This window comes from Gossypium hirsutum, chromosome D07 (genome assembly GCF_007990345.1).
Source record: "Gossypium hirsutum isolate 1008001.06 chromosome D07, Gossypium_hirsutum_v2.1, whole genome shotgun sequence".
Lineage (NCBI taxonomy): Eukaryota > Viridiplantae > Streptophyta > Magnoliopsida > Malvales > Malvaceae > Gossypium > Gossypium hirsutum.
The window spans coordinates 53,953,775-53,967,203 of record NC_053443.1 but is presented as its reverse complement, the minus strand read 5'-3'; the positions used below and the strand labels follow the sequence as shown (position 1 = coordinate 53,967,203).

Genomic DNA, 13,429 nt, shown 5'->3' with positions numbered 1-13,429 from the left:
ACTTTAAAAAGGTAAAAGATAAAAGATAAAAGATAAAAGAAAAGAAATAATAAAGTGATTATTCTCATCCGGAGAAAAATATTGATTGGATATTTATATTTTATTTTTTTTATAAGGAGAATTTGGGGTTTTTTATAAAATTATTATAAAAAATAAAAAAATAACCAAAATATTATAATTTTTTTACCAAAATATACCAAAAAATAGAAAAAAAACTGATATAGCCTGATCAGGCCAATCACATTGGCGGCACCAATCGTGCCAATGTGATTGGTGGCACCAATGTTGCCAAATGACTAAAATGTTAGTTAAGGATAGTTTTAAAGACCTGACATGCAAATTTACTATTTTAAATTTTAAAAGTGAATTGATGCTGCTGTGCGTGTGGGCACACTAAAATTGAAATGTGGCTAATTGTCTTCTAAGCCCTCCTTATTTATTATTTTCTTTTTATTCTCCTTCAACTCACTTTTTTATTTAATAAACAAGCCCTCAACTTATTTTTGTAGTTAAATAAGCTCTTAATCTATGATTTTTACTCATAAAAGCCCTTTATTTTATTATTAAAGTAAATATATTTTACCTAAAATAAAGCTATTTAAAAAGTATAAACTAATTCGCATTTTATGTATTATTTTGATAATTTGATGAGAATAGTTTATTTAAAAAATTTACTAAATAGAGTTATTAAGAGTATATAATATAATTATAATTTATTTTTTATTTGGGTTACATTTATGTGTGATCAGTTTTATTATTACTACTGGTTTTTCAATAAGGCATGCATGGTATTTCTATTAATTTTTTTAATTAAATCTAATATTAGTTAAGTGATAATTAAGATACTTAGAATTCTAATTAAGTAATAACTCTATTTTAATTTAATAAACTATTCTTATTTAATAACTCTATTTTAATTTAATAAACTATTCTCATTTAATAACTCTATTTTCATTTAAAATATAAAATTTACTGAAATATAAAATTTGCTGCTTCATAATATCTTAAGAGACTATTTTAATTAAAATAGTCTAACATGTTTATGTTATAAGTCTATTAAGAATATATTAAATTTATAAATAGATAAAATAGTTTATGTTTCCATTATTTAGTCTAACATGTTTATGTTATAAGTCTATTAAGAATATATTAAATTTATAAATAGATAAAATAGTTTATGTTTCCGTTATTTTTTTCCTTTTGATTTAATATTAGTTAAGGGAATATATTAAATTTATAAAATTAAAATAGTTTAATTTAATTTTTAAAATTAAAATAGAGTTATTAAATGAGAATAGTTTATTACATTAAAATAGAGTTATTAAATTAAACTATTTTAATTTTATAAATTTAATATATTCCCTTAACTAATATTAAATCAAAAGGAAAAAAATAATGGAAACATAAACTATTTTATCTATAAACATAAACTATTAAATTTAATAAATTAAAATAGAGTTATTAAATAAAAAAGTGAGTTGAAGGGGAATAAAAATAAAATAATAAATAAGGAAGACTTAGAAGTCAAATAGTCATATTTTAATTTTAGTGCGCACAGCAGCAATTAACTTTCAAAATTCAAAATAATAAATTTGCATGTCAAGTCCTTGAAACTACCCTTAACTAACATTTTAGTCCTTTGGCACCATTGGTGCCGCCAATCACATTGGCACCATTGGTGCCGCCAATTACATTGGCACCTTTGGTGCCACCAATGTGATTGGCCTGATCAGGCTGTGTCAGGTTTTTTTTTCTGTTTTTTGTTTTTTTTGGTATATTTTGGTAAATAAAAAAAGTTATAATATTTTGGTTATTTTTTTATTTTTTTATGATAATTTTGTAAAAAACCCGAGAGTTTAGATGTGTGGTGTGTTTATCTATTATTAGTGTACAGTGTGAAATAGAAAGTAAGCTAAATACATCGCACTGCATCTAACCACTCTATTCATCCAAATTGGTCCAAAGAGTTGAGGAAGAATTAGATACCCAAATTTGTAAAATATCTAAGTCAAAATATTTTTTAGATTTAGATATCCATCTACATCTATAATCCAGAAAAGTAAAATAGAATATCCAAATAGTAGTATCCATACTAGCGATTCAAAGGATCAAGTGATTAAGAACTAGATTAGTATTGCTTTTCAAGAGTACTTTTAAACAAAAGTTAAAATTTTTTGCTTCTATTTTTGGGACGAAAAATACTTTATCAAAAAACACTTTTAAAAAACAACATTTTACTGAATAATATTTTTATCTCAAAGGTGCTTAGCCCTAAAAATTTTTGTTAACATGATTCAAACCCTAATAATTTCATCCCCTCTCTTATTCACCTCCATTACAAATAATTCAACTTACCCATTTTAATGCGTAACAGATAAAATAATATAAGATTGGTGACGGGTTAAGTAATATTTAAGGAATCAAAAGGGGATCATAAATAAGACATAGAAGGTAGGGTCTGTTGTCTAGTATAGTTATAGCTTTTTCTTCAGCTTCCTAGAAACGTAGCGAAAAGCAAGGAAATAAAAAAGGAGATGGTGACTCGGAAAAAAGGGAAGAGAGCCGTTGCCTGGGGTTGGGGCGTTGGGCTCCACAGTCCTTCGTTTCATGTTGGTGTGTCGGTGATATTGCGGATAGGAGTTTTGCGGTTACGCAGGCTGTACCCAAATTAGTCCCTCAATGGGAACCAAATTTTCAAGTTAGTTGTAACACAAAAATTACAGAGCGTGTTAGATGGTATAAGGATGGCGTAATGTCACCACTAGAAGTAAGAAATGTGGATATAGAGGCTATCTTTGCAATATATTGGTTGGAGAGACAAAATCAGACAACATTTGATCAAGGGAGGCTAAAGTCCCTCCTTGCTCCTCTGGCTTTGTCTCTAGTCTCGTATATTCAATTTGGCACTCTATAGATAAAGTGATTAGATGATGATATTTGTTAAAGTTGACTTGAAAAGATTGAACGAAATGTTCATCAAATTGAAGATGTGGTGGATTAAGTGTATCATCCAGAACTATTCATTATATTTCTTTTGAGAATTCGAATGGGTATATTTGGTGTGACAAGAAGCACACTTCACCATTAGACTTATAATTGTTAAAACATTGGACGAATTTGGGTACAAGTCAACTTGGAAGAGACATCACTAAAACATGCCACAATTGCGGGTCGCAATCAGAAAAATAGCTTACTAAAGGGTTTCACGTCCATCTGCTCTTCAATGTGGAATAGCTGTCCAAAATTTAAAAACTTGCAACCAACGTCTTTGCCTGGCTTCTTGTTTTTTTTTTTTTAATAATCAAAATTAAATATTTAATTTAGCTTTAATTAATTAATCTACACGTGGTTTTGTCAGCAATTTGGATTTAATTTTTACAAATTGAGATTTTTTACTTATATAATAAAAAAAAGAAAATGGGGTATGTTGTATATTATTCACAAGAATGGTATATTTCTAAAACAAATTAGGTACAACTAATGTATTAAGCGGCACTACTTATGAAATATAATATTTTAATAAAAACAAATAAAATAAAAAATTAAAGAAATAATATTTTAATTTAAAAAGGAGTGACGGTAAAATATCAGGTGGCACCACCTTTTCACTGTGAATTTTACTCTTTTTTTAGTTGGAGTGATTGTGATATAATTTTGAATTTCATATCTTTGTTTTATGGAAATTAGAAGTTAGTCCATTTATTTTAATTTATCATAATTTGATCTTTGTATGCTTTTGAATTTAAAAAGTTAGTTAAATCATTTAATATTATTAAACTCGATTATCAAATTACTTACCTCAAGATCAACCGTTTATCAAATTCATATGAAAGTAATTAATAAAATCATCAATTCAACAATTTATATGTGGTGAATAAGAAAAGAATCAATGGTTCAAGTTTATATGTTTTTATCAACAATTGTAAAATTTCATAATTAGTCCTTTAAAACAAACTTAGAAATACTCAAGGGCGAAGCAAGAAAATTTATCTAGGTGCGGAATTAAATTGTATATTTTTACAATAGTAAAAATGTAATTTCACCATTTTAAAAGCCTATATCTTTATAATTTTTAAATGATTAAATCAACTTTTTATCATTTTGGGCGCCAAAGTGCAATTTTATCATTATTAATTTAAAATTTTATAAATTATAAAGGGGCTTAAATGAAAAAAAAATCATTTTAGGGGGGATGAGGTCCCTGCCAGCCCCCTGGCTTCGCCACTGGCAATACTAGACATTGTATGATTATAGAAAACATATATGATACCAAAAAAATAATAATTGAAACATAAAAACGTAAACTTTTCAAAATTTACTAATTTGTCACGCATAAATTGTTGAATTGATGATTTTATTAATTCCTTGCATATGAATTTGATAAACGGTTGATCTTGAGGTAAGTAATTTGATGATTGAGTTTAATAGAATTAAATAATTTGACTAAAATTTTAAATTAAAAAACATCAATGATCAAATTATGATAAATTAAAATAAATGGACTAACTTCTAATTTCCATAAAATAGATGTATGAAATTCAAAATATACCATAACCACTCCAAATTAAAAAAAAATAAAAGTCATGAAAAAGAGGTGTCGCCTAACATTTTGGCATCACCCCTTTTTAAATTAAAATATTAATTTTTATTAAAATATTAATTTTTATATGTGATGCAGCTTAACACATTGATGACACTTAATTTTACCGTAAACAACATACCATTCTAGTAAATAATCTACAACATATCTCATTTTCATAATTAATTTTTTTGTATTATCTAAATAAAAAAACCCTACAAATTCACATATTAATGAAAAATATATTATTTTTTTATATCAACTTGATTGGTGCATGCTTATCACTAGGGGCGTTCAAACTTTGATTAAAACTGAATTAACCGACCAAACTAATCTAACTCAGTTAATCGGCTCGTTAACCGATCTAGTTCGGTCGGAGGTCAGTTAAAGGTTTTTTGGAATTTCTGTTAATGGTTAATTCAGTTCAAAATCGGATAATCAACCGAATTAATCGAATTAACAAAACTTAATAAATAATATTATATATTATATGTATTAGGCTATTACTAGTTCAGGTAATTCGGTTAATGCAGTCAAATGAACATTATAATTCTTTTTTTTTTATATAATTTATACTTGTTTTAAAAAAAACATATAAATTTTTGGTTAATTCGATTAACCGGCCGAATTAACCAAAATATTTCGGTTCTATTAATTTTTTTGAAAAAAATTCAGTTCAATTAATAATTAAAAAATTAAAAAAAATTAATTAATACTAATTCAATTCTATTAACTGATGGATTAACTGGTTAAACACCCTACTTATCACCCCCATCAATTATCAGATGTTAATGTTACATTTTCATGATTCACTGTTGCCCATAATTATTCTTTATTTAAGAGTGAAAATTAATGTATAGGAAATAATTCCTTACATAATTAACCAATATATTGTAAAAGGAATATTAGGTGTTAATAAAGTTAATTTCTCTTTCAAAAAAGCAAGAATAAAGTTCTTCTATAGAAAAGTTAATTATTCTCCAAAAAGAAAAAAGGAAAATAATTGAAAAGTCTTTCAAACCAAACATCAATGTATCTCTAAGACTAGACATAAGAAAAAAGAGTAAAGCATTTCAAGTTCACTTTGGTAAAAGCTAATCCTGAGGAAGGATTGTATCAACTCTCCACAAACAACATTTTGAAGATTTCTCTTAAAGGAATTGATCTCTCTCTATAATATTATATTTTAAGAATTAATCTGTTCCCATTCATGATACAATATTTATCTCTGGTAAAAAGTAAAATGATTATTAAGGTTAATATACCATTGGATACATAAGTTTCATCCAGTTTTGTACTTGAGTTTGGCTTCAATATTCAAATGGGTACCTATTTTTTTCAATTTGATACTTGCATTTTTTTCCCCAATCAAGCACTTGAGTTTGAATTTACTTTTCAAATTGGTACTTGAGTTTTTTGGCCCGATTGAGTACTTATGTTTTCTTTTACCATAACATGTGTTAAATATTCATTAGGTCACATAATGTAATTTGGTCCGAGTACCAAATTAAATATTGAAGTTAAACTTAAGTACTAAATTGAGAAATAAAACTCATATGCCAAATTAGAAAAAAGAAACTCAAATATCAAATCAAAAATGTGAAAGGCTATGCCTTTATTTTCAAGAAGCAGTCTTGAAACCATAAGACCCAAAAATAACTTCCAATGATAAGATCTCTTAGCTAAATGGAAAGAATATTAGGCTCCGTTTGTTTTACTGAATATGATTTCTAGAAAATGATTTACTTTTTAGGAAAAATCGAATATTTCATGAAAGTTGTTTCCAATTAAACAACATACATTTCTGATTTTTTAACTTTTCATTGCTTAATTGAGTTTATTTTATATCTGTAAATTTATATTTTACATTATTTTTGCATTTATTAAAATTATTTTATTAAATTCAGGTTCATTACAACATTATTTTTTTGTTATATGACTACTAAGTGAGTATTTTTTATTTAAAAATATGACATCAACAAAATTGACAAAAAAAATTAACAACGTTAATAATTGGACTTGATTTTCAAATTTAAAAACTAGAGGGTCTAAATTCTTGAAAATAAAAGTACAGGGACTAATAAATTCTTAAAAATAAAAGCATAGGGACTAGATTCCAAAATTGTGAAGAGTATATGGATTTATGACATATTTTAACCTTTATACTACAAAACATTTATTATTAATATATCTATAATTGTAATAAATATTTATTATTAAAATATTAATATTGAATATTTTCAATAATATTTGAAGAATATCATTTAAAATTATTATTTTTAAATTTATTATTAAAATAAAATTTAAATATTAAATAATTTATTAAAATAATAATTTATATTAATTATATTAATAATTTATTATATGATTAAATATAAATAATTAAATATGAATGTTTAATAATATTTAAAATGATAATATTTTATATTAATATATTAATAATTTTAAATATTTCAAAAATAAAAATATAATAGTATTAAACTTTATTTAATTTAATTTTTATACAAAAATAAAATTACCCATAGAAGAGCTCTTTTCCGAAAAATAACTTACGCTTTTTAAAAAGATAAATTATTTTACTAAAAAATTGACTTATTTTTCGTTAACCAGACCGTTTTGTGTGGAAAAACATAAGAAAATATAGAAAATATTTTCTCCTCCCTCAATTATCAAAAACAAACTTCCAATGGTAAAATAGTGAGATAGATCCATTGGACGTCTAAAAGGCCTTAACATACCATAGGGCCTCCAATGGAATCCAAGAAGAAGATCATTTCAGCCCATTACCGTTACCGACGTAGCTTCCGAGGTTTGTTTATAGAAATCCAAACACCAAAATTTTACGAAATTCAGAGAGTTGGGAGAGTGAAGATCAAAGAAATTAAAAAATGCGATTCAGCAGGGCGTTGAAGGTTGCTCCGATTCTGCTTCTTCTGCTGATCCTTTTTACATTTGGTAAGTTTTCAATCCGATCAAATTTCATCTCATTAATCATACCGTCTCGTTGTTCCAGATCTAATCAATTTTTTAAACTTAATTTCTTGTTTCGATTTAATCCTTCATTTTTATTTGTAAGGCAATTTACGCAACTGACGTTTATTATTGGCTTCTTCTTTTTTACTCTTCCATTCTTCAGCGAATGCCAAGAAGTCAGCCGATGTGACCCAGCTACAGATCGGAGTCAAGGTATATCTTTAAATGTGTTTAAACGGTATTTTGTAAGTGCTTTAGTGATTTAATCCGAGGTAATTAATTGTTCTTTTTTTTTTTCATTTATATAATAATATAAATTCATTCTTCTTCGCTTGCATTGCTTTTTCATGGTTGTTTATCTGTGAGCATGGAGTTTGTTACTTTTGCTTATTGAATCATATCAAATGAATAATTTAAACCCTTAGTCTGCGTTGTTAGTTTTTACCTTATAATTTGGTAACAGCAGTTTTAGTTCCTGACCTTGCCTTTACCATGTTTGTTTGTTTGTTTGTTTGTTCATATATTAGAAATTGTTTCCTTTTTTATTGCCATTCTTTGTTGCTTGTTGGCTTATTATGTATTTTTTTTTCTTCACTTTTTCACAGCATAAGCCCAAATCATGCGAGTTCCAAGCTCACAAAGGTGATAGAATCAAAGTGCACTATCGGGTATGTTGGCTTCAGCTTGATATTTTATTTTTGTACTATAATTGCTCGCTTGACCCTTAAATGTAAGTAACAAATATTTGATTGTGGATTTTTTTGGTGAACTTTTGAAAAACATATTGGATCCTTCTTTTGAAAATTTGAATACGATAGTATCAATGGAGTTCTTTAGGTGCTATATGTCAATTGGTTTCAACATCTCTAGCATGTTCCTTTTGTTGAATTTTGACAAGAGGAGTTTGGTTTAGACCTTTGGTAAATTTTCTACATGATATTTTAAATTTCAGAGTGAAGGGCATTGACTTGGATAGTTTTGTGGGTGTTATGTATTGTCACAAATGGATGTTTGTAAATTGTAATAATCCTTTGATTCTGCCATTTGTTCTCAGTTTTGAATCCATTTGTTAGTTTCTTTTCACTAAAAACTGAGTAAAACTAAATTATTAGTCAATTTGAACTTTTGAGAGCATAGTGCTCATTGAAACGTTTATGGTTGGAAACTTACAAGTAATTGTCTTTTCATGTATTGTGATCCCTTTCTGCAGGGGAAACTCACTGATGGAACTGTATTCGATTCAAGTTTTGAAAGGGGTGACCCAATTGAATTTGAGCTTGGTAGTGGTCAAGTAATCAAAGGTTTGTTCCCTCTAGCAACCATTGACAACCTTAAGCTAAGTTTTGGACGATGGTTCATTCACTTTATGACTGGATTGTTGATTGTTGCATGCATGGAGTTGATTGATGCTTGAAAAAAATTTCTCTTTACAGGATGGGACCAAGGACTACTAGGAATGTGTGTCGGTGAGAAGCGGAAGTTGAAAATACCCGCAAAGCTTGGTTATGGTGACCATGGTTCACCACCCAAAATCCCAGGTAATTCTTTTGTTGCTGTTGTCCTTATATGGATGATAGGAACTACTTCAATGGCTTAAGTTGGTAATGATAACCAACTGTTCACTGCTTATCTAATTGGAGGACCGATGTTATTAAGCAAAGCAGCAATACATAATTGCATAAAAAGCCATTTGCTTTTTATGGTCCAATGCAAAGGAAAATATGACAAAATTGTGGTTGTGCCAAACAGGTGGAGCAACACTAGTATTTGACACGGAGCTTGTTGCAGTCAATGGGAAGCCATCCAGCGGAGGGGATAATACAAGTGAAGATGAGCTATAATAACTGATGATAGGCACTCGTCTGAGCAGCTTTATCCTTTTACTACGTTTGTTTTCCTTTAAAAATGCTAGCAATGGTAAACCTCACCAGCCTTTCTGGCTGGGATTTAGAAAACAAATTCTGGTGCCATTTTTCCATAAGCAAAAAACTATTTATTGATACTTAGTTGGAGAAGCTAATATTTAATTTAGAATGTTTTTTTTTAATAAAAATAAAAAAAAGATAGTATGGTTAAAGGGGAGCATTTGATCGAGTCGAATCGAATTGAGTCAAAAAATTTCGAGTCAAGTCGAGTTGAGTTAACTTAATGATTTTGCCTTTGAACTTAATGGGTAAACATTTATTAAAACGACTTAGTTTTCCTTTTTACTTAGTTATTTTGACTTTTAATTTTAGAAAAGGTAAATATTTATCAAAACAATGTAGTTTTGACTTTTCTTATTTAGATTTTCGGATAACTCGAATTGTGTAATTCATATGTGAATTAAATCGAAAATTTTGATTTTTTATTCGAGTTTGATCCGAATAATTCGAATAACTTAAACTAATTAATTCAAAATTCAAAATTTTTATTAAATTTTTTAAATTAAATTAAATTAAATTTTACTCATCCTAGATCCTAGATATGGTTGATGTTAGGGTGAATAAGGTGGGTGAACTTGAAATTAAAATCATAGATGTCCCATGTGGTAGGGTTGGTATGTCATAAAAGTTTTAGGCTACGTATTTATCATGAATTTATAGGATCAACCCAATGGTCTAAAATATTTTAATTAAAAATTGCTAATAAATATTCATTAAATGGATAAAAATTAAGAGTTGGAATTCTAAACTTACATATAAATCTACATTATTAATTCTAAAATCAATTTCATAGTTTGATTGACCATTCAATTTTAAGATCTATGCATTCAAGGTTTTGAAAGGCTCGGTTTAATAAATTTTAAATTTTCATCCAACTAAATTGAAATTAAAAAATATATATAAACTATATGGTTACCCAACTATATTCGTGTTTTTTGTTCACTCAACTTTAAAATTTTTCAATTTAGGCACTGACATTAGAATTCGTTTATGTTTTGGTCACTCACAATTAAATTGATGATAAAAAATATTTTTTCTAACTGGTACAATAACACATTTAGTCCTCAATACTTGGATATTCTATCAATTTTATCCTAATTCTAAATAATTTAATAAATTTAACCCTTCACATTTATAAATTCTATCAATTTGATCCTTAAAGTTTCTAACCAAAGCTTTCAGCTTTAACAACAGAGGCATTTCACATCTATTAATTGTTTTATAGTTGAAATTATCCAATTCAGTATATAATCCTTTTTATTTATATTTGTAAGAAGTTAAGTGTTAAAAATTAACTACACACCATTAAAAAAAATAAAATATACAAATTTTAAAAATATAATATATAATAAATTTATAAATAATTTAACATTTGTAAAAAAAAAATTTTACTTTGACTAGCATAATTTTAATTTTTAATTAATTTGGTAAATAATTTGACACTAAATCAGATTATTAGTGATACACATTACTTATTGTGGATTTAAAAATTAAAAATAAATGCTTAAAAATAAATAGAACACGTAATAATCTCTTAATCAATTTATAAAATTAAAAAAAATTATTATCAATGTAACAAGGAAATCCAATTAATTCTTTCACATTATTTTTCTTATGAAAAATTAAATGTTAATAATTTTTCTTAAGTAATTATTTCTCGAGACTTACAAAAGTAAAAACCTACTTGAAAATATAAGTTAATAGATAACAACAAGTAGGGTTGTATCCACAGGGATGGTAAAAATTTAAAACTAAAAACTAAGTAAAAGGGATTTAAAATTTAAAACTAAAAACTAAGTAAAAAGAGATGGTAAGATAAAATAAAATAAATCAATGGGGGAAAACTGTAATCAAAGGTGAAATCTCCGTTTGATTCATATATTCGATCATCGAGACAAAGATAACTTCAATGCCTTTAATAAATTAGTTCTAATTGTTGACTCAACTTCGAGCAACCAATCAATCCATACTTTCTCGGTAACCTAGAGGCAGGTCATTTGAAATTACTTCTCTAACCGATAAACAACCTCAAAACTCAACACCCAAGATTTAACTTACCAGCAATATTAAGAATTAAAGAGACCTAATTATAACCAACAAACTCACCTCAACGAGGTTCATTTAAACTAGATCACACATCCACACCACATAATCATAAACTACGACATAAACGGATTATTCAGTTTGTCACTAGTATTAGAATGAATTAAACAATTACAAATTTAATTATCCTAATTGACTTGGCAACCATTTTAAGCTATTGAATATTGATCATTTATTCAATAAACTTGAACAATTATAATTAAATCAACAGACGCATAAAGATCAAAAAATAATTAAAGCATAAATTAAGTTTTACGAATTTATTAAATTAAACGTTTATAAAACCTTTGACTAGAAAAGCGGGCTTAAAAACCCATAAAATAAAGAAAAAAAATAAAACATAGAACAATTATGTCTCAATCTCCTTTATCTCAACCTAATAATATCTATTTATAGGGAAAAAAAATACAATGGAGAAAATACAAAAATGCCTTTAATTACATAAAGTAGAGATTTTCAAGATTTCTTGGTAATTTTTGTGTCAAACAACTAGGCCATTTTTGGATGTCTTCCTGACACTTTTTGGGCTCAAGCTGTGAAATAAATTTGGTTAAATTCTTTAATTCCCTTCGAATCGGTAGATTATGAGTCCAAAATGGAGGTCTATAACTTAAGTTATTGCTAAAATATTGAATTTACACAGTGCTGAAAGTCCAAACAATAAAAATTTGCCAAAAATAAACTTTAAACTCACCCTTTTTTCCAATTATTCCCTAAATCAAATATAAATAAAATGTAAATATAAATAATACATTTAAGAACATAAACATCATTATTCAAGATAAAAAATATCACAAATAAATAAAAATTTTACGTATTTAATATCAAATTTTAAAAACCAACTTCGAGAACCATTTCCCCTTCCAACGGCTTCACACCATTTTTTTTTATTTTTAAAATTTTGTAACATTTTTAGAGTTTTTAGTAATTTTATAAAAATATATAAAACTTATATGATAAATGTTTAAATCATATTGTTTTCCTTTTTAATTTATTATATTAATATTTATTTATTATATTATCTACTATTTTGTTAATTTTATGTTATATTTCATAAAAAGATTTTATCAAAAAAAAGACAAATTCAGGGTGGGTTTGAATGGGCAGTGCGTTTACTTACGATTAGTGTAAAAACAGCGTGGCAGTGAGATTAGATACTATAGTGATGTTGTAGAATGAAACAAAAAATAAATTAAACGTACCGTACCCAATTACCCATCTAAACCCACCCTCAAAATGTTTACAGAAGATATAAAGCATTTAAAAAAACACATAAATGAAGAGAAAGTCAAAAGGATTATGAAGTATTCGTAGAGAAAATTGACAAAAACAAATTCAAAATCAAGAGAGTGAGATGAATACATTGACATGGTTGCAAAAATTGCTAGCATGAACTCGTACAACTAATCAATAAATCAAAATAAACAGATAGTAGTTATAGAAAATTTTTATTATATTTTCAAACAACAACAAGATATCAATTTAATTGTCTTTATATTATTTAATCGAATAATTCGAGTGATCAATTGAAAATTAAAATTAACTAATTTAATTAACTAACAAACACGGCAAAGAATAATTTACAAAAATAATCGATTTACCTAATAATGTCACTATCAATCTAAATTGTTCACCTAGATTTCATCTGTCAGTATCAATCTAAATTACATAATTTCTTTACTTAGCACCTTGATCTGTAAAAATTCGTAAATTATTCTAATATCTCTTTCGAGCATAAGAGCAACTGACTCTAAGTTGATTAATTAAAATTTCTTTCTCATTAAAACCCCTATTATCGCATAAACTTGTGTTACGGATTCTCCTATTAGATTTGACTCTAATTTGATAG

General features: G+C 26.5%; 1 protein-coding gene across 1 annotated transcript; it reads left to right on the top strand.

Moving 5' to 3' along the window:
• Positions 1–7,375: 7,375 nt before the first annotated feature.
• On the top strand, positions 7,376–9,558 carry LOC121219551 (peptidyl-prolyl cis-trans isomerase FKBP15-1). The gene is made up of 6 exons (XM_041097853.1): positions 7,376–7,534; positions 7,716–7,765; positions 8,158–8,220; positions 8,763–8,853; positions 8,986–9,090; positions 9,302–9,558. Exons 1-6 carry the CDS (start codon positions 7,468–7,470, stop codon positions 9,391–9,393), a joined length of 468 nt encoding a protein of 155 aa, XP_040953787.1. The 5' UTR covers positions 7,376–7,467; the 3' UTR covers positions 9,394–9,558.
• The last annotated feature ends 3,871 nt before the right edge of the window (positions 9,559–13,429 follow it).

Excerpts from the sequence above, each read along its gene's own strand:
- LOC121219551 (XM_041097853.1), top strand. The coding sequence starts at position 7,468 with ATGCGATTCAGCAGGGCGTTGAAGGTTGCTCCGATTCTGCTTCTTCTG. Across the intron at positions 7,766-8,157 it reads AGCTACAGATCGGAGTCAAG|CATAAGCCCAAATCATGCGA; the intron begins GTATATCTTTAA and ends ACTTTTTCACAG. Across the intron at positions 9,091-9,301 it reads TTCACCACCCAAAATCCCAG|GTGGAGCAACACTAGTATTT; the intron begins GTAATTCTTTTG and ends TGTGCCAAACAG.